General features: G+C 35.0%; 1 protein-coding gene across 3 annotated transcripts in view; it reads left to right on the top strand.

Moving 5' to 3' along the window:
* Positions 1–24,250, top strand: part of LOC121371251 (regulator of G-protein signaling 7-like) — a 165,035-nt gene that overhangs the window by 51,602 nt on the left and 89,183 nt on the right. For all 3 annotated transcript variants that reach the window (XM_041496997.1, XM_041496998.1, XM_041496999.1), the window contains exon 2: positions 20,165–20,261. In XM_041496997.1, coding sequence (XP_041352931.1) covers positions 20,165–20,261 — 97 coding nt within the window. The remainder of the gene's footprint in view (positions 1–20,164; positions 20,262–24,250) is intronic.

Below are 24,250 nucleotides of genomic sequence, written 5' to 3'. Positions count from 1 at the left end.
AATACGTATTACAACATTTACAACTGGTATATTGTGTTTATATATTTAGTACATGTGTTAGTACACATGTATTATATTTTCAAACAAAAACTACCATTTTAAGTGAAAAAAACAACAACAATAGCTTCACTTGTTCGGAACAAATCTTGATTGACTGATGTATTATTTTATTAAGTTATACAAATGTACATGAAGTTAGAGCACTTTATAAATTCTAATAACTGAGAATTGGTCTTCACAATATATCTTAATATGTATTGCAATTCAGATTTCTATTGCAATATGAAAATTTTGGCAATACCCATTACTACTCAAGAATTGTTATCATCAACAGGTTTGGCTGACAGCAGGTAATAACATGTAATGTATACATTATGCACATATATAGTTTTAATGGAGTATCAGAAAAATGTAGGTCCTTTGAGATAGATGGTGACTGCTTTTTACAGATTAGTGTGTACAGTATTAAGATGATTAGTTAGAATATGGTGGTCTTTTAGCCTGGGTGAATGTTTAACACTGAAGTTACCGGCCTTGGTGGTGTCGTGGTTAAGCCATCGGACATAAGGCGGGTAGGTATAGGGTTCGCAGCCCGGTACCAGCTCCCACCCAGAGTGAGTTTTAGTGACTCAGTGGGTAGGTGTAAGACCACTAGACCCTCTTCTCTCTCTCACTATCAACTAATAACTAACCCACTGTCCTAGACAGACAGCCCAGATGAGGTGTATGTCCAGGACAGCGTACTTGAACCTTAATTGGACATAAGCACACAAAAGAAAGAACTGAAGTTCCTGCTTGAACAGATTTGATTATGTAATGAATTATCTCTTAGAATGTTCAAAATGTACATACCATTGTTAACAGTGATATTTTTTATAATCACTTCAAAAAAAAAATGTTTAAGGGCAGATCTAAGTCTTCTAGTATGATAATTCTAAAAACAAGGACCTCTTGACTGAACCCCTGAGATGCAGTCAGTGGAAGGCCATTTCATTCTGATCATCTTCTAAAGCATCACAGTGTTTAGGTGAGATTGATGTTTTTATGAAAGTGAACTATGAAAACAGAAACCTGTCATCTTGAGTGGGAATTGGACCCCCCTGTACCCCCTTTAGATCTACTATCATTGTTAATGTTTATGATATCAGAAACATATTACAGTATAGTCAATCCCACTTTATGTTAATGTTTATGATATCAGAAACATATTACAGTATAGTCAAGCCCACTTTATGTTAATGTTTATGATATCAGAAACATATTACAGTATAGTCAAGCCCACTTTATGTTAATGTTTATATCAGAAACATATTACAGTATAGTCAAGCCCAGTTTATGTAATGTTTATGATATCAGAAACATTACAGTATAGTCAAGCCCACTTTATAAACTATTATGCAGCTCCTGTGTTAAGAGGCAACATTTTTATTCTCCCCAATTATCTAATATAATTAACTGACCAATTAAGGAGCCAACTATCTTAAAAGGCCACATTTTGATTCTCCCTTCAGTGCCTTTGACTCTTTCTTGGCTAAAAATAACAAAGTAAATGTATGGTATGTTTTACCATGTGTTGTTTTCGTGATGGGTTATTATCCATTTGACACTAACCTGCATGTTTCAAAGGAAAGAAAACACTGATAATCTCCTACTTACACTGACTGCCTGTCAAGTGGTCACCTAAGGGAGTATTAAAATGAAGTCTTTATGACGTTTTGCAGGTCAGTAAGATGACGTGTCTGTATGGGTTGCCAGTTAAGTAGATTTGACTCTATGTACTTTTAGGAGAGGATCCTAACCCAGTGGTAAATCACTTGCTTGATACCCGATCTATATAGGATCGATTCCCATCAATGGGCCCATTGGGCTATTTATGGTAAATTATCACAACTGGTATATCAAAGGCTGTGGTAATATGTGCTGTCATGTCTATGGGATGATACATATAAAAGATCCCTTGCTACTAATGAACAAATGTAGTGGGTTTCCTCTCAAAGACTATATTATGTCAGAATTACCAAATGTTTGACATCCAATAGCCGATGATTAATAATTCAATGTGTCTAGTGGTGTCATTAAACAAAACAAACTTTACTATGTACTTTTAGGGTTAAAATGTAGCTCAGTCAGTAGAATGCTTACCTGGGGTGGTGGGTTGTAGGATCAAATTTCCTTTGGATATTTGTCAGGGCTAGCCTGGGCACTCGCCAAATTTGCCAGTTGCGAATTTTGAAAGCAGTTGGCGAATTTTATTTTAGTTTGGCGAAATAATTTCATCTAATAATTGAAATTTTAAAGAAAATAACTGACAATTTCTGCGAATCTTGATGTTTAATAAACAATTTGGCAAATTGTTTTGCTCATCCAGAGCTAGCCCTTTTTGGTGTGATTGCTCACCAGGTGAATGTTCTAACCACACACCTCCAGTCCCTTAAATCTGACCACAAGGCAAGGTGAAGGTTATTTGGAACTGAGTTAAATGTTTCATTATGTGTTTCCATTACACACTGAGCTAATACAATACCTGAGTTGTGAATTATTTGCTCTTTTGTTGAGTGCAGTTTCTTTCAATTTGACAGCAATATTGCTCAAAGAAAAAGACACTGAAATGGGTGATCTCCTAAGTGTATAATGCTCATTGTGTCTCGATTACATCCTGGACTGACTGTGGACAGCATAATGGCGTGGATAAAATAATACCAATGTTATGAATTTGGGGCTGTTCATGTTCATCAAAGATGGGTCTTGTATTCTATCGATTTCCCATAAAGTGCTAAAATGGATCAGAGTCGAGAAGGGAAGGATTGGACAATTTCTTATGTTATCAAATATTACTCCAGCTGGCTAGTTGCCAGTTCCTTTATTCTTTACCTCTCTGTGTTTGATTGATAGGCTTTCACTGGATCTAATTTAAGAGTTGAACCTCAGTGCACCTATATAAATGACATTATAATTGATTCCAGTTTGCAGCTATTACGTTGCAGTGCTCATACAAAAAAAAGACAAAGAGAAAAGCAAACAGAGAATGCTCTTTTTTTTCCCACGTCATTATTAATGAATAATTAATCACAATGGACATTGGTTTTTCAGTGAAGCCATTCTTTTGGCATTCTTTTTTAAGTTTTAACACATATTAGATCAGGTTCTATTATCTAAAATTCAATAAACTCTCACTGAGTTGTGAATGAGCATTTTTCTTTTTGTATTTCAACAATGATATACATAATAATTCCTGGCTGGTAGCTGAGGAAACCAATCACGTGTATCTATACAAAAATTGTCAACTAATAGCTACCTAATCAGCACACCTATGTTGATGTATATTGAAATTATTACCCAAGCATATCTGCAATAAAAAAATGTATGAAATTGTTCACTGTTTTATTCTCCAAGCAACTACTGAATTCTCAAATGATTTTTATAAATTGCCTTTGGTTATTTATTTATTATCAGAATAGAGATATTTATACAAATATAATGTGTTGTGCTGATTAAGTCTTTGGAGACATCAATTTTAAATTGATGCCAATATTTCATAAATAATGACATAACTGCATTCAAAAGCTACAGATGCATGACTTCATAATATGCACATTATTTTAGAGCACATTATTATACAATAGTTACATTTACTGCACTGTTTATTTTGACCTATATGAATAATAAATTATGTTCTGTAGAAATCCCAGTTACATGACATAATTTAATGTAAAAAGTTAAAGTTTGTTTTGTTTAATAACACCACTAGAGCACATTGATTTATTCATCATTGGCTATTGGATGTCAAACATTTGGTAATTTTGACATATAGTCTTAGTGAGGAAACCTGCTACATTTTCCCATTAGTAGCAAGGGATATTTTATATGCACCATCCATCAGACAGGATAGCACATACAATGGCCTTTGATTCGTGGTACACTAGCTGGAACAAGAAATATCCCACTGGGCCCACCGACCGTGCATCAAGCAAGCACTTTACCACTGGGCTTCATCCCACCCATAATAAATGGATGTAAGTAAATTCATAGAAATACCTTTCACTTTTATATGGGGTGGGACATAGCCCAGTGGTAAAGTGTTCGCTTGATGTGCGGTTGGTCTAGGATCGATCCCCATCGGTGGACCCCTTGTAAGTAAATTCATAGAAATACCTTTCACTTTTATATGGGGTGGGACATAGCCCAGTGGTAAAGTGTTCGCTTGATGTGCGGTTGGTCTAGGATCGATCCCCGTCAGTGGACCCCTTGTAAGTAAATTCATAGAAATACCTTTCACTTTTATATGGGGTGGGACATAGCCCAGTGGTAAAGTGTTCGCTTGATGTGCGGTTGGTCTAGGATCGATCCCTGTCGGTGGACCTCTTGGGCTATTTCTCATCCCAGCCAGTGCCTCACAACTGGTGTAACAAAGGACGTGGTATGTACTATCCTGTCTGTGGGATGGTGCATATAAACGATCTCTTGCTGCTAATTGAAAAGAGTAGCCCATGAAGTGCTGACAGCGGGTTTCCTCTCTCAATATCTGTGTGGTCCTTAACCATAAATAAACCGTAAATAAAATATGTTGAACGTGTTGTTAAATAAAACATTTCTTTCCTTCAATTTTATATTGTAGTCAAATTACTACCAGGTATATGAGATTTGGCTAGCAATTCCCTCGTGGCTGTATAGATATACCACATTTCCAGTATGTACATCTTAATATACAATCTATAAATGTTTTGGTGATTTTTGCCTTCACCACATGCACTGCAACATATCATGTCATGTAAAAGCAATTAATGATCATTACCAGTAATTGTTTTAGCAGGTCAGTCCATGGATATGATTATAAAACATATAGATCTACACATACAATGTATCCTGTTGATTTGGTATGCCTCATTTTATTATATACTCAAGAAATAAAGTATATGTTATTAGTCCAAATTAATATTTCAGACAATCTTTTAGACTATCTTTTTTTTTCTTTTCTTTTTTAAAAACATTTTGTGAAGATAGCTCAACTCATGGTCACCCTTTTCCTTTTTCTATTTTTTTTTTTTTCGCTTTAATATTTCAGATTTTCCCATATTTTCTTTAACCAACCATTTGCCAATATGGTTTAATAAGATTTGAAACCATAGTTAGCAATGTTACTTTCTAATAATTTATTATTCCATGGGTCCTTTTTTATTCTGTTTGACATTTCTCTGAGTGCTTTCAGAAAATTTTATCTCAAAATGGCTGCCGTGTCCACATGCAAGTACACTGTTTATCTGCAAACAGCAACTGTCAAAAGACTTGTGTTAGGGAATTGCAAACTCGATGTAGAAAGTCGTAGATTAATCAATTACAGGAAGATTGACTGCCATACAGATGGAGTTTTCTTGGCACGGTTCTCTGCAAAAGTGTTCAATAAACTGCTTGCAGAATTGCATGCAGGCATTTCACTCGTTGATGACTTGTGCATATAGCACTTTTATTCATCATTTACTGTCAGATCTTCATGAGAAAAAAAAAAGACAGACTTAGTTTTAATGGTTTGTCCATTATTTGTAGTACAGAGAATAATTATATTGATTCTTATGCAGACACTTTGTGATATTACTTGGAGGATTTTGTTTACATAGTTTCTTAAAAAAAAATTCATCTTATTTATTAATCAGAATTGGGTATAATACTTTACTAATACAATGTGTTAGCATACAATAAATTTATGATCAACATAAAAACATTCAGTCGCATGGCAAGTTCCCTAAAAAAAAAAAAAAATGGGGTGTGGGTGCATGTTAATGGTGAATTAAGTGATCAAAATACAAATTCTATGCAGTATAGGTGGATTTATCATCAACTAGTATAATATACATAACGCTACTATAATTATAGTAATCAATCAGAATATAATACATGTACTTTGATTGAACAACAGAAAATTGCATTTAACTTACTATGGTGTGTTTCCTGGGATTTGTTGATCTAACATTTAATGACAAGACAAAACTTTGTAGGTAGATTATTGCTATTATATTTCTTCCATAACTTAGATTTAAAAATAACAAATTTCCACATATTTCTTTTATTTACCTCTTATGTAACTACATTTTGTTTAACCAATTCATATGTGAACCATAAAGAGTGCATTTAATCTTTAAAAAAAAAGAAGTTTGCTTTGTTTAACAAGACCACTAGAGTACATTGATTTATTAGTCATCGGCTATTAGATGCCAAACATTTGGTAATTCTGACATATAGTCTTAGAGAGAAAACCTGCTACTTTTTACCATTAGTAGCAAGGGATCTTTTATATGTACCATCCCACAGACAGGATAGCACATACCACAGCCTTTGATATACCAGTCGTGGTGCACTGGTTGGAACAATTTAATAATTTGACATGACACACATATTTTACTGTCTCCCTCACAGTATTCACTATGCTATGGCCTACATTTATCTGGACTCACTTTTTGTGCTTCTAATTACACAGCTGCAGCATGGTGTCTTTGTAACCACCTGCACATACAGGCTTATAAAAAGTTCTGCTTTGCTTTGATGATCGATCTGTGTTGTTCAATATTTAAGCTGCATAATGCATCACATTTCAGTAAATAAATGCTGCTATTTGATATTGAATAACTATCAAAGTATATATATATACTGAACAGCAAATGCAAATGTTTTTTAATTTATGCAAGTAGTTATAACCTCTATCAAAATACTAAAAAATATCATTATTTTACATGGTTGTTATTTTAAATTCAATAAATTTAAATTTTGTGCACTGATATTTGATATCATATTTTAAAATCCTAATTCCGCAATTGCACACAATTCTATTATGCTTTTGGATCTAATGTTTCTTTTGATGTTCATATATATTATATATAGTCCACCTGGAAATACATGTATGTTCTGTCATATCCAGGTAGTCCAGAATGTTTAATCAAAGTCTAAAATTAAACTGAACAAATTTACAGTACCAGTATTTTTTATTGCAATAGAATTACATTATTGTGGCTGGAATATTTTCTGCCTGAAACATACATGTCGAGGTGGTACATAGTCACAGTGTGGGGTGCTACATAGTCACAGTGTGGGATGGTTTATAGGCACAGTGTGGGGTGGTTTATAGTCACAGTGTGGGGTGGTTTATAGTCACAGTGTGGGGTGGTTTATAGTCACAGTGTGGGGTGGCATGTCCAAGTATTCCGGTATAGAGCATCACTGGTTGCCACTTTAATTCCATGAGGCACAGTGATGATCCAGACCCTGTCCTCGGATACTTCTAAGTCCAGATAGTTTTAACATACCCACATCATTAAGGTTCTGGCATGTCCACCCTGGCCCCTGTCTCTGGTATGACCAGTGACTTGGTCTAAGGTTGAAGGGACTCGGGTACTTTCAGGCTGTAGGGGAAAGTATGCAACCCCCAAAATACATTTAAAAAAAAAAAATCAATTTCTATCATAACATCTCATCCTTTCCAGAAGTCAAATGACTTGACTTACAGTTACAAAAATCAATGTGCTCTAGTGGTGTTGTTAAACAAAGCCAAACTTTAACTTTTACAGTTACAGAAATATCTGATGTGGTTTTGTTTTCTTGTACACATGTGGTTAATCAGCACTCATGTTTAGCATGAATAACTGCCATGGAAAGGGCATTTTAATTTATTTTGTTTATTTTGAATGGAAAATTAAAACGTCTTTAAAAACAAATGGAAATTATGTCATGGAAATTTATTTAAAATCATCATGGAAAATCATGAAATTCTGTCTTACATTATGTGCATGCCTGAGCCATGTTAATAATGAGTTAATAATGGAATTATTATTTTACCGAGTTTATAGAACTGTGCAGTCAGTTCTGGAAAAAGAGGTCAAAAGTGGCCAATTTGTGCACAGTTTTATGTGATTACGGTAGCTAAATACTAGGCCAGTCTGTATATAAAAAAATATCAATAGATTAATTTTGGCACTGACAGTGTGACAAGTTCTGGTTAATATTTACTGTATACTGTAATATTGAAATATACATCACAATTGTCCATTCTTTCAGAATCAGTTTGTTTTCCCACTAATGTGTTCCCAAAATTATTTTGAGTAGTATACATACTATAGCAATACAGTAAAAATTGACATTTTAAATACAGACTGTGTATATGGATATTTTATCATTACTATTTGTCGATAATCGAAATTTACTCATAACTATATATGCATGTACCTTGTAATAACTTTATACAAATGTATATTGATCATAATATACATTGTTATAAATAATGTCTCATTTTGTGTTCTTTTGACAGTTCTGACTATATTGTTTCGTTGTGGAGAGAATTCTTTGAAGCTCATTATTATCTCTTGACAAAATTGTAGCTTGTGGAAAATTTCTTATCACAATATCCAGTTTAACAGTGTAACTTTCACATGTTAATGCAAAATATACTGAAATTTAGAGATTTCTTTCCCAGTTTCTATTATATAAACCTGAAATTGGCAGTGTGATTTGGCATCAAGTATTCATTCATTGACTTCCAAGAGCATTGGTATTGACCGAATTTGGTATTTGTCTACAAAAAAAATGCCTTCTTTACTCTTCTGTGAAGTCCTCCTCATCTCAAAGTGGTTACCTAATGGATAAATATGTGGATAATTGATCTCTGATATTTATTCTTTGGTGTCTTCACATATTCTAAGTGTTGTGCAGATTCATTGCAGCTTTCAAATGGTTTATTTGCAGAAGATCGCTTTCCCAGGCTGTGTGGCAGGATTCCCTTGCTTTTGATTTGTCTTTTTGTCCATCCTCCAATCAGGACAAAAGTGTGATTGACCTTAATTTGTAGCGATCACCGCACCGAGCACCAATGGTGTGAACTACAGACGGTCATCTCGAGGAAGGTCCTGCCTCCTGGCTGTGTACATATGTATTTAGTCCAAGCCCCGGGTGGGGTGAGCAGAGGAAAAACAAGCATTCTTCTTGTATTTGTGGAGAAAATCAGGATTGAACCAGTATGTACACACCAAAATCCATTCTTTGTGAGCCGCGCATGCCAATCAGCGGGAGAAAGCGTTTCCACGGACAGTTCGGGCTATTGAGACAGGAGCTGATTCCACAGATGGAGGCTTGCTCCAAGATATCTAGGTGACTTTTCTCTCATGTCAGACTAATTTCCTTGATTGAAAGAAAAAAGACGTGGCCATGCAGCTGCCATCATGATATTGTGAGAAGCCTCTGTCCCGACCCGTTCATTGATTCCGCTGTTTGTTCAGTAGGTCGGGGCCATTATCTTGATTACTGGCAGATTTTCTAATTAATTTGAAACAGTTAAGTGATAATTGTCTGAAAGTCGATCACACCACTAATTTCAGATTGGCTTTTCCTTTGCATCCTTTACAAAAAAGTTTTTTTTTTTTTTTTTTTTTTTTTTATTGGAAAATCAATATATGTTCTTCATGCAAACAAATATCTTTGCATGTGAAGATGACTTGTTTGCTTGCACTGTTATATATATTGCTGTCTGCATCCTGCAGGGTCAGGGTGTACCAGCTTCGTGGATGGCCGAGGTGTGATGGTTCATAGGATCGATTGTCCTTTATGGACTTAGTTTCCCCATCCTATCCAGTGTACTATGATTGATATTTTAAAGACTATGGTACCGGGTACGTGTTCTGTCCTGTCTGTGGAATATTACTGGCATCACCAGGAGCAAATGAGCTGGAGCAGCAGGAGCAGCAGTTGCCACCCCAATATTTCATCAAGAAATGGTATAAAAGCATCCATCCAGTTTTAATCAATCACTGGCAGAGCGGAGCAGATAATTTTGTCATGCTCATATATGACAAAGGTTTCGAGCATGTCTGTTCCAGGTCCCGTCTCTGGATAGCCAGGGGCCTGATCTGGGACAGATGACTCACTGGGTAGTTTTAAGGCCACTACACTGACTTCTCTCTCAAAAACCACCAACCCACTGTCCTTGACAAATAGCCCAGATAGTGTTGTGTATTAAGAACATCTTGCTTGAACCTTAATGGCAAGTGTATATATAAAGTTAAAATGAAATATTATTATGGGAACTTGCATATAAATAAAAAGAGCCCATGCTACTTTTTCGTAGGAGTAGCCTATATGATGGCAATGAGTTTCTTCAATCTTTCAACAAATAGTCATAGTTTAGAATGATTCAGTGTTGCCAATGTTTTATTGGTGGTTTTACCACCACAAAGTCAGTAATATTACATAGTAATAATAAATTTGAAAATATGAGTCAGCAAAACCACTGATCTATGTTGGCAGATCAAAAAAGACAGTACTACGGTTATCCCAATTCTAATTTCAACTGCCAGTTGTTGTTTTTCATTAACAAATTAATCTATTTATAGTATGACTAGCCATTACCAACATCACCTGCTAGTAATGTCATTAGCTGACCCAATATCAAGAACTGTGTGGCTGGACCATTGTTGGTTCTAACATAGATTATGTAATTACAGATGTTTCATAAACTATCATGTATTGATAAAACCTAATTAAAGAATATGTTAATTTTTCACTAAAATGACTCAATATTTAACTTATTCCATATGAGGCTGTCATGATAGCATTACTATAAACCCCCCTATTCTTTGCTACATTATTACATAGGTTAATTTAAAAAATAATTGGCAGGTAAAACACAAGTTTTACCACCTCCAATTTTAGTAGAGATCCAATCAAATTTGTTCATACAAATGTGTGGCTGGTAAAAATATGTGGCTGTTAAAACATAGTTTTTACCACCTCAGGTTGTAGGACAGATCCAATCAAATTTATTCTTACAAATGTGTTGAATCAGAATATTATTTTCCTTTCCTGTGATCGAGCAGTTTCCTCTGTCGATGTGACATCTGTGTGTGATGTAATCTAGTGGTTTACAAATCAACCCGATCAATTAGCTGCACAATACACAAAGAGATACTTCACTAGCAGGTCTGTGGATCGATTCAGCAACACTTATGTATAGCTGGCACAAGACACAATATGTCTATACATGTATGTATCTCATTTTCATCAACTGAGCTTAGTGTTAGCTAGAGCATCTCTTTGAAAGGTCATTAGGTGTGAGTGCAGAACGGGGTTTTAGAGCATGATACCTGAGCCCCCTAAAATTGTACTCACCACAGATTAGAGACCACCCCTGCACAATCTTAGGAGTTATTCCCAAGTGGTTTGTGATTAGTAAATAAAATAAAAACATGTATACTGTTCACCAGTCTTGGTGGTGTAATGGTTAGGCAATAGGACATAAGGCTGGTAGGTATTGGGTTCACAGTCCGATACCGGCTCCCACCCAGAGCAAGTTTTAATGACTCAATGGGTAGGTGTAAGGCCACTACACCCTCTTCTCTCTCACTAACCACTAACAACTAACCCAGTCCTGGACAGACAGCCTAGATAGCATGCTTGAACCTTAATTGGATATATACACTAAAATAAGTTAAAATGAAATGAAATGTATACTGTCCTGTTGCTGTTAAAAAACAAAACCCCCACATATATTGTTAAAAGATTTCTTGCTAAATATACAGTCAAACCTGCTCAAACAGCCATCTGTCTTTAGAAACTACTTGACTATGACAGTCAAAGAGGTCATTTTTTAAAATGCTCTTTTGGGAGGCTGCTTAACACTGGTTTGACTGTAGATTGTGTATGGCTGAAGTTATGGTATTCTGTGGCAGTGAGTTATCTTTCAAACTAACCATTAACGTCTGAGTCAGACAAACAGCTGAGTTACAAGACTAGGATAGCATTCTTGAACCTTTGTTGAATATAAGCAAACAAGCAGACCATATCATGTTATAATTACTGTGTTTTGACACTGATTACAGCAATAGTTTGGGGTGTCCTGGAATCAAATCTATTTATTTCACTTAAAAAGTTAAAAGTTTGTTTTGTTTAACAACACCAAATGAGCACATTGATTTATTAATCATCACCTATTGGATGTCAAACATTTGGTAATTCTGCCTTGTAGTCTACAGGAAAGCCTCTACATTTTTCCATTATTAGTTTTATACACCATCCCACAGACAGGATGGCACATAACATGGCCTTTGATATACCAGTTGTGGTGCACTAGCCCAATGGAACCACTAACAGGGATTGATCCCAGACCAACTGCACACCAGGCAAGTGTTTTACCAGTGAGCTACACCCCATCCCTTCTTTCACTTAAAAGTTTCTCTGTCATCTGATTTTTGTGTATGACAGGCACTCTCAACTTGTGTATTAATCAACAAGGTTATTTATGCTAGTTACACAGTAAACAAACGGATACTTCCCTGTATACAGAGTGATGCAGATCAATACAGCAACACTGCATCTTATTATCGGCCAGCTGATTTAAGATATCATTAACATCTTTTTTTAGGAATCGTGAATTACATCAGCAGAAAATGGTCTGTCCCAGAAGCTTATTTTCTACTGTATTGAATGTGCTATATGTGCTGTCCACTTCTTATCATGTTATCATGTCCTGAGTGAAACAATTTTCAGTTGTAACAAGTTTTATAAGTGTAGCAGTCTACCAAATAGCATCTTACTGGATCAACATTTGAAATGCACTTAACTTTAAATAGAGCATTAAATATTTCATCTGTATGTTAAATTCCTGTAATTTGATGTCAACCCTTGTCTGTGCACTGGTCTGTATGACCTGGAGGGGGCAGAGGGCCTTCCATAATAAATTGTGCCCCACCCCACTCCAGATATCATTCTTATAGGCCTGGTGCACCAAGTACTATTGTGCTTGAAATAGGTTAGGTATGTGTTACTAAAATTAAGATATCAATTTTTGTGTTTGACAAGGATAGTCAAAACCACATTCTGTTATAACTAAAATCAATAACATAAGCCCCCATTTAAAAGATTTATTTTAAGAGTAAGGGGGTCACATGGTATTTATATGTATTTATAGTTTATATTTTGATTGAAATGTATGCAGCAACTATCTTTAGCCAGGTACATGTATGTTAATATGGTCATCTCTGGGATTTAACTTGGTGGTATATACACTCTCAGGATGCCAGAGCTAGTCAAGTCACACCCCCCCCCCCCCCCCCCCCAAAAAAGAGCAGCATTTAGTTGCTGTTTAGTGAGTGACAAATGAATATTATTATAGGAAAATGTATGTTTTTTGTCCTTTCCCCCCCCCCATTATAGAGACTTTGCCTCTCCCCCCCCCCCCCCCCCCCCCCCCCCCCCCCGTAGAGGTTGTGTCCTCCTCCCATTCAAGATATCATTCATGTGGGCCTAAAATAGACAGTCTATATGTTAAACTGTGATGGTAAAGTGTGATATCTTGAACAACTGCACTGGGACCTATCACTTTATACTGAGTGTGACATATCAGTTTGACATGAACCAATATAGTTTGAACTTTCTGGGTAAAAGTGCTTCTTTCTACATAATCACATCTTGCAGATCACAGACAGGAAATGGTGCAGTCATATTTTGTAGCTGTGTTCATTAAAAGTACAACTTGCAGCATCCTTATTTATCTTTATCGGTCAGCTGGAATTGACTGCAGAACACAGTTAATTGACTGCATGTGTTGGTAGAGCCTGGATGGAGTCTTAATAAAGAACAATATCCACCATATGGCTCCCTACAGTTACATGAATCTGTGGGGCACTTAGGTGAAAACAGTATTGTAGTGCATGGCACTGTAGTGCATAAAATATATTAATTTCATAAAAAATAGAAATAATTATCCATTCAGATGATTTTTATAAAACATTTACAGTCTATTCCCTTTCTACCAGCTCTGCAAGTGAAACAAGTATAAAAACCATCTAATGAACCTGAACATCAGTAAGTTATTAGAGTTATTATCTATCAGTTGGCTCATTTCCTTCCCAACATCTGCAACACGTTTCATGAATGCCAATTAAAACATACAGTTTTTGTAGCAGTCTTTTCCTTACTCTTTATGGCTTATTAAGTTTATTTCATGCCACAATTTCTTCATCTCAAGGAAAGTAAATGTAAACAAAAATCAAAATAGGACTAATAAAATAGTTATTTGGCTTACAGCAAAAACAAAATAGGAAAGTGTTTACAATGGTATTTTTTACACCTATACCAAATAAAAAATGTATCTAGCTACATGTATTTGTTCCTTAGGTGTTGAATGAAGTATTCACTGAGAGAGAACAAGTGCAGCAGACCCACTAGTCGTCTATATGATATAATATGAAAGGCCACTAGTCATCTATATGATATAATATGCAAGGCCACTAGTCATCTATATGATATAATATGCAAGGCCACTTTAACAGTTTCCGATCATTCTGATCACACTCCTCTTTTCATCTGCACTGTCGAAAGCCTTCTTTCTACTTACCTGATGCCACACTTTGCAAGGATCATTTGGTGCTCAGCCATACACACATCTTGATAAATAATGCTTACAAAGATGAATGTCATAAATACAACTGTAATGAAGGCTGCCTTTTTTGTTATTTAAGTGGCTATATACACACCAGCCATATATATAGCTTTGGCTAATGATTGCTGGCTATCTACATGGTGGTCATATTTTAGGGGGAAAGCTCAGTGTAAGGCCACCACACCCCATCTAAAGTTTCCTGTGCATAGCATGGGTTACATCTAGTAAAACAATCATTATGGTGCTTTCTACCTCCCCTGTGTTGTTAATTCTAGAACAGCCCATTACTGATTCCAAGTACCATTATTCCGTTCCTGATACAACAGTGTATAACTCCATACAGTTGTTTGTTGTCCTGTTCACTTCAGAATACCATCTTCCTTTTCTGATAGCTTTCAGCATTTTTAGCGGTTTTTGGAAGAACTGAATTACACGTCTGATAAATGCACACGCTGTTGTCGGCTTTGATCTATAATGACAGCATTATCTGGCCTTTTAGCCTGTTGTTGTGTTTATTATGAAATGATGACAGTTTTTTCCCTCTCAATTGGCACGACTAGCCAGATTTGAGCATCGCTGCATTTTATTTTCTATGGAGTTCAAGATCTATGGTCGTTGCTTCCCTTCACTGAGCCAAATTGCCTGCAATCAAAGTAAACTGGACTCTTAGCACATGCAGGTCAAGTACCAAGGTCATTTATTTCTTGGGCTTTGTGTGCCATCAGACCAACCAAACTGGAATAAAGCAACAGCTCAGGAAAAATTATGGATATTTAATTATTTTTAAATCGTACAGTGCAAAATTGGATGGAGCTTGATCAATGCTCTTTTTAGTGTGGGACAAAATGGTTCTCTCAGACGACTCGTGTTAGCAAGTGTCTGCATCATTACAGAATGAATGTAGACATAGTTAATAAATATGTTAACAAATTAACAAAACCATTATCACATTCTAAAGCATATCTGTACAAAACAGAATCCACGCTAGATGTAGATAGTGCTAGTAATAATTGTCATCTATAGAAATAACTGTACTGAATATTATTCTACACTTTTTTGTAAACTAAAAAGTTCTTGATTTTGGACTAAAAAGTGTAATGTATTTTTATTAACTATTTATATAGATTTTTCAAAGAATATTTTGTAAAAGTTGCCAGTGGTGAATTTAAGTAGAATCACTGTTTTAACTATGAAATAATATGTTTTAAAAAATGAAGGAAATTACAATTGCTATGACCTGTTACAGCAAACACAGATCTTTCTGAAGAAAAATGTGTTAAAGTCAGGCCTATTTGAACCTTTGGTGAATGTAAAGCTGTATCAAAAATAATCACATAAGCATGAGATTTAGGTAGGATAATATGTGTAATATACTGGCATAGGAAGCAGTGGGGGGCGGGGGCAAGGGGGGCTTTATAATAGTGTAAAAGTGTATAAATATAAATGTGTCCCCCCCTCCCCCTTTTTGGCACCTTCCTACGCCACTGTTAATAAATTAAATATATAAGCATGATTTATCAAAAGACATTGGGTTGCCTCCCACACCTACTCCACATCCACCTTCCACCACCCCACACCTCATTCTTTAATTTTATTTTTAACTTGAGTTTCATGCCTATACCCAATTATAGTTAATCCTTATTCTCCTGGGCACATAAACTTTCATTATCTGGGCCATCTGTCCAAGACAATGGAAAATTTGTAGTGCATAGCCTTGCACTTCCCCAGTGAGCTGTTAAAACTCAGTCTGGTGGGAGTCATGGGAACCAGAAAATCAACCCAGACTTCGTCCACATGCTTAGCATGTGTATGTGCAGGAAGTTTAGTAGACTGTGGCAAGTATAGTTTGTAGGGGGTGGTCATGCTCCCCCTGAAAATATATTGAAGAAATAAGAAAATTTGCTTGAACAGGGGGGTTCAGTCCCCAAAACCCTACCCCTGCATACACACCTGCTTATCACAACTAAGACCAGTTCGTGACAATTTCTAGAATATCATTAAAAAAAAAAAAGTGCATGCATGTCAAAATCTGTTACCCAGTTTTTTACAATACATCTGTGATAATAATGCCACTTTCAGGATCATTACTCTTTTAGCTGAGAAACAGGTCAGTCATCATCTCTCACTGATGAGAATTTAAGCTTGGTTAACTTTTAAATCCATCCTCACGGTTACGGTGTGATTAGCATGATTATTACATAAACCTGCAGTTCAGGATATGTTTGTCTTGATGGGATTGCCTGCATGCCGATCTGCTCATTGCGTATTTAATTTAATCACACAATTACCATGTAATTGCATAAAACTGGAGCAGATTGTAGTGCAAAGGATACAAGTATAATTTCAGATTTGATAACTTGATAAGAATTGACCAGTGTTGCTCAGTTGTGTTATTAAATACTGTGTGTCTTCCACTGTTGGGTAATTAAAAGACAGATGTTACCTCTAGTGACACACACACAGATCTATATTCGTATATATGCCCTTGTGAAATGTCATCATGGTATTTGTTTAAATATTTGAGGTGGGACGTAGCCCAGTGGTAAAGTGTTCGCTTGATGCGCGGTCGGCCTGGGATCGATTCCCGTCGGTGGGCCCATTGGGCTATTTCTCACTCCAGCCAGTGCCCCACGACTAGTTATCCTGTCTGTGGGATGGTGCATATAAAAGATTCCTTGCTGCTAATCAAAAAGAGTAGCCCAGGAAGTGGCAACAGCGGGTTTCCTCTCTCAATATCTGTGTGGTCCTAAACATATGTCCAATGCCATATAACCGTAAATAAAATGTGTTGAGTGTGTTGTTAAATAAACCATTTCCTTCCTTCCTTGTTTAAGTATTTAATCTACAGGAAGAGATTCTGAGATACCTGTCTTGGACAGAACTCTCTGGTGAAGTGAGAGGTTGTGCCCATGACAGACATCCTTGAACAGTTCTCTGATGATAGCATGTAAAAGAATTACCCACACTCACATTCAGAGATTATCAGAAAATAGATTGCACCTTTAGCAAAAATAAAACAGCTGGATATTGGAATATTCTGAGAAAACTAATATAATATGAGTTGCAGTCCAACCTGTGTTAACAGCCATCAAAAGTAGTATTGAAAAGAGAATATTTGAGAATATGCACATCGGTTACTTCCAGTTCCAGCCAGTGCTCAGTGTAAGTTATAATACTGGTATATGTGCTGAACATAAAATATTCTAGCTGCAGTGTAATTGTATAGTGGCTGAAATACCAGCACCATGTCAGTCCATGATCATTTGTTCAATTTGAATATAATGGTTAGGATTAGAGTTAGGGATAGTTTAGGCATTAAAAAATGTGGAGTACCTAATGTGTGGGTGGAATTAACATATTTCCAAGTGGACTTAATACACTATGACTTTAGACATCTGATAGATCAAAGACCATGGTATATATACGCTTGTTTGAGGAAAATGTTTATAAGATTTATAATACTTGGTACTATGTCATTATCTGGTACTATGTCATTATCTAGCTTTTGCTCTCATAGGCTGCTGAGTTACATACCTACAACAACATGTTTGAAAATCAATTGCATATATTTATAAAAATAAATATCATTTAAAGCATTCTACTGTAAGTATTTATTACATGGTTTAATGGTACATATTCCTGTAGAAATACTGTGCTGTATCTCAGATTGAAAAGAAGAGTTTCTTGCTTGGTGTATTAACTTCTGTATGTCCAGTATGTTCCTGGCTGCCACACTGTCTGCAAAATCTTGAGACGGTATCTTGGTGTAACTACTTGGCATGTGTCAGGTTTTGATAATATTTAACTTTTGTAAATATCTTTAAGAAATGCATCCATCAAATTATCATGATATGTGATAATTGAGAACACTTGAATTATTCATGAGCATAAGCATTTAGTTGTTTCAAAATAAACTTGGTTTTTGCATCAAGTGCCGGACATATTTGCAGGTGATTATATATACAATGAGACATATATTTCACATAACCAAGTGTAAGACAAATTTAAACGTCAAGCAAAATATAAAATTTTATACAAATACCCTACAGTTATGCAAAAGTTCTGTGTACATTTAAATAAAATAGATTGGCCTACCTATGAACTTATAATAATCTTTGTACCAAGTTGCAGTGAGATGTATGTTTAAATATATCTACTGATGATCAAAAGAAAGTATATGGATCAGAATGTTGACAATTTTCTGGGAATAGTATTTTTACTATTTCAAATATATTATCAACATTTTGATTGATAAAAACAACAAAACAAGATTATCGATGCCAAGTATAATCATTTGAAATAGGAACACTGGTATACACACTAATTACCATCAAATGTGAACACCACTGTTCACATATAGCACTAAAAGTAAATTTTATGATTTCACATACAAATTATTTCAGTATAATTTCTTCTGATCATTAGTATGTGTGTGTGTGTGTGTGTGTGTGTGTGTGTGTGTGTGTGTGTGTGTGTGTGTGTGTGTGAGTGTGTTTTGACAGTATACAGGTTTGACAGTATATATATATATATGTGGAGTCATTTGTAGATCATGAACATATAGTCCCGGGTTAGGCCACTGGCTATCCAGACACCGGACCCGGGACAGACATGCTCGAAACTCTAGTGGTATATGAACATGTAAATAAATATTGGTTGGTTGATGAACATACAGGAGGAATAGACTATACATGTAATTTGTTATAAGTCCATTACATTGAAGTGGTATTAATCTTTCAGATGGAATCAACTGTGGATGTGATGCAGGATGAATATACTGTAATTTGTTATAAGTCCATTACATTGAAGTGGTATTAATCTTTCAGATGGAATCAACTGTGGATGTGATGCAGGATGAATATACTGTAATTTGTTATAAGTCCATTACATTGAAGTGGTATTAATCTTTTAGATGGAATCAACTGTGGATGTGATGCAGGATGAATATACTGTAATTTGTTATAAGTCCATTACATTGAAGTGGTATTAATCTTTCAGATGGAATCAACTGTGGATGTGATGCAGGATGAATATACTGTAATTTGTTGGTGATTAATTATATCATTATATTGAAGTAGTGTTAATATTTCAAACTGAATCAATTGTGGATTGAATACAGGATCATAAGAGTATAATTTAGTAGCTGTTGATTACAGTGAAGAGATGTTAATATTTCAGATGGAATCAATTGTATATCGGATGCAAGATTAATATACTACAATTTGTTGTCTGTTAATTATATCATTGTATTGAAGTGATGTTAAATATTTCAGATGGAGTCAATTGTTGATTGGAAACAGGATCATATTAGTATGTTGATTTTATTGAAGTGGTATACATTTTTCAGATGGAATCAATTGAGGATTGGATGCAGGATGAATACACTGCAATTTGTTAACTGTTGATTATAATGAAGTGGTGTTGTTTTAGATGGAATCAATTGTGGATGAATATACTGTAATTTGTTGACTGTTGATTATAATGAAGTGGTATTATTTTCAGATGGAATCAATGGTGGATTGGATGCAGGATGAATATACTGTAATTTGTTGACTGTTGATTATAATGAAGTGGTATTATTTTCAGATGGAATCAATGGTGGATTGAATGCAGGATGAATATACTGTAATTTGTTAACTGTTGAGTATATTGATGTGGTGTTATTTTCAGATGGAATCAGTGGTAGATTGGATGCAGGATGAATATACTGTAATTTGTTAACTGTTAAGTATATTGATGTATTTATATTTTCAGATGGAGTCAATTGTTGATCAGATGCAGGATGAATATACTGGAGTTCCTGTAAGAACTGTGAAAAGCTTTATGACCAAAGTGCCAAGTGTCTTTACAGGTAAGTCCTATCAGTTTCACACTCATACGTTGCACCTATATCATTAACACGGAATATGGAATTGGATCAGAATCACTTATCATTCCTTAGAAAAAAACTTTACATATACAGACATAATTGTACACAAATTTGTTACTACTTGTCTATGCATGAGAAGAACATAAAGTAATTCCTTTGATATACATGTATTTATGTCACTTCTTCCTAATTTGTTACTACTTGTCTATGCATGAGAAGAACATAAAGTAGTTCCTTTGATATACATGTATTTATGTCACTTCTTCCTAATTTGTTACTACTTGTCTATGCATGAGAAGAACATAAAGTAGTTCCTTTGATATACATGTATTTATGTCACTTCTTCCTAATTTGTTACTACTTGTCTATGCATGAGAAGAACATAAAGTAATTCCTTTGATATACATGTATTTATGTCACTTCTTCCTAATTTGTTACTACTTGTCTATGCATGAGAAGAACATAAAGTAGTTCCTTTGATATACATGTATTTATGTCACTTCTTCCTAATTTGTTACTACTTGTCTATGCATGAGAAGAACATAAAGTAGTTCCTTTGATATACATGTATTTATGTCACTTCTTCCTAATTTGTTACTACTTGTCTATGCATGAGAAGAACATAAAGTAGTTCCTTTGATATACATGTATTTATGTCACTTCTTCCTAATTTGTTACTACTTGTCTATGCATGAGAAGAACATAAAGTAATTCCTTTGATATACATGTATTTATGTCACTTCTTCCTAATTTGTTACTACTTGTCTATGCATGAGAAGAACATAAAGTAGTTCCTTTGATATACATGTATTTATGTCACTTCTTCCTAATTTGTTACTACTTGTCTATGCATGAGAAGAACATAAAGTAATTCCTTTGATATACATGTATTTATGTCACTTCTTCCTAATTTGTTACTACTTGTCTATGCATGAGAAGAACATAAAGTAGTTCCTTTGATATACATGTATTTATGTCACTTCTTCCTAATTTGTTACTACTTGTCTATGCATGAGAAGAACATAAAGTAGTTCCTTTGATATACATGTATTTATGTCACTTCTTCCTAATTTGTTACTACTTGTCTATGCATGAGAAGAACATAAAGTAGTTCCTTTGATATACATGTATTTATGTCACTTCTTCCTAATTTTGGGGGCGGGACATAGCCCAGTGGTAAATCGCTCGCTTGGGCTACTTCTCGTTCCAGCCAGTGCTCCACAACTGGTATAACAAAGGCTGTGGTATGTACTATCCTGTCTGTGGGAATGGTGCATATAAAAGATCCCTTGCTGCTAATTGAAAAGAGTAGCCCATGAAGTGGTGACAGCTGGTTTCTTCTCTTAATATCTGTGTGGTCCTTAACCATATGTCTGACGCCATATAACCTTAAATAAAATGTGTTGAGTGCATCATTAAATAAAACATTTCCTTCTTATTCATCTTCCTAATTTAGGTGGACTGCTTATATAAACATATAAACTGTAACCCTTCAAAACCGGACCCTCTGTAACCAGAATTTTAAAAAAATAGACATTTCACAACAGAACAGGCATGCCAAAACCAGATATACCTTAAAACTAGACTTTTCCACTTGGTCCCATTGGTGTCTGGTTTAGAGGGATTTTACTGTAATAAAAAGTTCTGTAAATTATGGATCTTATGATATGTTTTTATGTTGTGCGCTGCATGGCCATGTTAGTTTACAAAATTAATGCAAAATTAATTTCTTTTGTACTGTCAGTTTGAGACAAAGAATTAATTACATATGATACACAGCAATGGTAATTAAGTTTCTAAGTAAACCCAATCAGAGAGTGTACTACATTCTACCACTAAAATGGATTCTACTATTTTTGTTAAATAAAATAATCGATAGAAAACATTCCACAACCTTGTTTGCACAAGTACATTAAAAAATACAAGTAGAAATTTTCACTTAATGACTGAACAATTATCACATTTTCCTAAAAGCAAAATGAAAAGATACTTCACTCAAAAGCTTGTTAATGATTTTATTTGAAACATTACATGAGATCCACTCAATTCATTACTGTTTCCATATTAAATTATATAGAATTAAGTGAACTGACAAAAAAAATAAAACATTAGAGATTGTTTTTTCTCCCATAGGTGTATAAACATCATAGACAATCACCATCTAGAATAAGATTTTCCATTAGTTGTTTCCACTTGTTCTAAACAGAAAACCTGTTAAAATGGTTAGCCGTGTTGAAAAAAGTCTGGGAATTTTCTTCTTCTTTTTATATTTTGTGATGTTGTAATCTGGACTGTTTTTAATGAATAGGGTCTGGATTTCTTTTTATTCTATTGTTTAAATGATTGCTACGGTGAATATTTATGATCATATGTTTGTGGTCTGACCCGTTGAAAGTCTGTGTGCATGATTAACAGCACCGCATTGCTGTAAATGTAGGCAGCTATCTGTTTTGTACTGCATAATCAATACTGTCACCTAAAAGACCGAGTACATTTTAGTGTGTTGTGTCCTTGCTTTTTAAAAATACAATCACACAATATATATAGAGAGAGATCCTGAAAGGTGGTTGTGTTTATATTTAGTTTTTCTTCAACTCTAGGTTTAAAAAATTAATGCCTTGTTTCTTGAGAGTTTTTTTTACATTATTTAATTAACTTATTTTGTAATGACAAATCCAGAGATTGTTTAGTGAAAATCATATGTACATGTAGCTATGCTTAAATATATAGGACTATATTTAGACCAAACGTCTTATTGGGTGTTATTCAAACATCCAGTCTGTATTATTATCTACCCTTTGTTTTGTTTTTTAACCACAATCATCTAAATGACTATTTTATGAACATTGTGGAAACACCATAGTTGTCTTGATTATGTTCAGGATTATTGGACATGATAGCACATACCACAGCCTTTGATATACCAGTCGTGGGTTGGGATAGGAAAAGAACCAATCAGAGAATGGGTCCACTGGGGTGATTTGATCCTACAACACAAGCACTGCAGGTGAACACCCTACCAACTGAATTAAGTCCTGTCGCTCAATATCTGTAACATATGTTAGACCAATATAATGTTGTAATGTTTTATATTTATGAAGAAATGGCTTTACAGATTTCTCTTTTATTGCCAAATCCTCAACTAATTGTTCATTCATTCATTTCAAATTATTTGCATGCTTATATCCAATTAATGTTCAAGCACGTTATCCTGGGTACACACCTCAGTTATATGAGCTGTTTGTCCAGGTCAGTGGGTTAGTTGTTAGTGGTTAGTGAGAAAGAAGTTGGTGTAGCTGTCTTACACCTACACATTGAGTCATTAAAACTTGCTCTGGGTGGGAGCCTGTACTGGGCGGTGAACCCCGTACCAGTCCGATGGCTTAACCATGATACCATTGAGGGGCCAGTAATCTAATTGTTTCTTTTAAATATATATATAATTATGTTATACATTTAGTAAAATATACAGTTTGGATTAAAGGCAGATAAGCAAAAGGTTACAACATAGATCCATGACCATTACACTGAGTAGTGACCATACACATATAAAAAAGAAGAAACTTGTTTACTGCTGGCTGTTTGACTCTGGAGGTTTGAGTTGGAGCTGATGGCAGATTCCAACTGATGGTAGCAGCAACTGCTCATGTCTGTTTAAACACTGCCATCTCTGGCTGAGACTTTATGTACAGGTGTGGCCAGATGCAGCTGCCAGATTTATTTGAAACTTGCACATCTGGGTGTGTTCTGTTTTGTTAAAGAAAAGAAGATCCTTTACTATCAACCAGTTTTGAAACTGTTCAGCAAACCAACAGAGGTGCTGTTATATGGTAATTTCTAACTGCTGGTTCACTCTGTGATGAAATTCTTCAGCAGTGGATAACCGTGGTGAAATACCAAAGTATAGTAGACAATGAGGTAAACACAGTATTTTATACTGTAAACATCATTTTCCTTAAACATCATTGGTA

The sequence above is a fragment of the Gigantopelta aegis genome, chromosome 4, assembly GCF_016097555.1.
Source record: "Gigantopelta aegis isolate Gae_Host chromosome 4, Gae_host_genome, whole genome shotgun sequence".
Lineage (NCBI taxonomy): Eukaryota > Metazoa > Mollusca > Gastropoda > Neomphalida > Peltospiridae > Gigantopelta > Gigantopelta aegis.
This window is presented reverse-complemented; position numbering and strand designations above follow the sequence as displayed.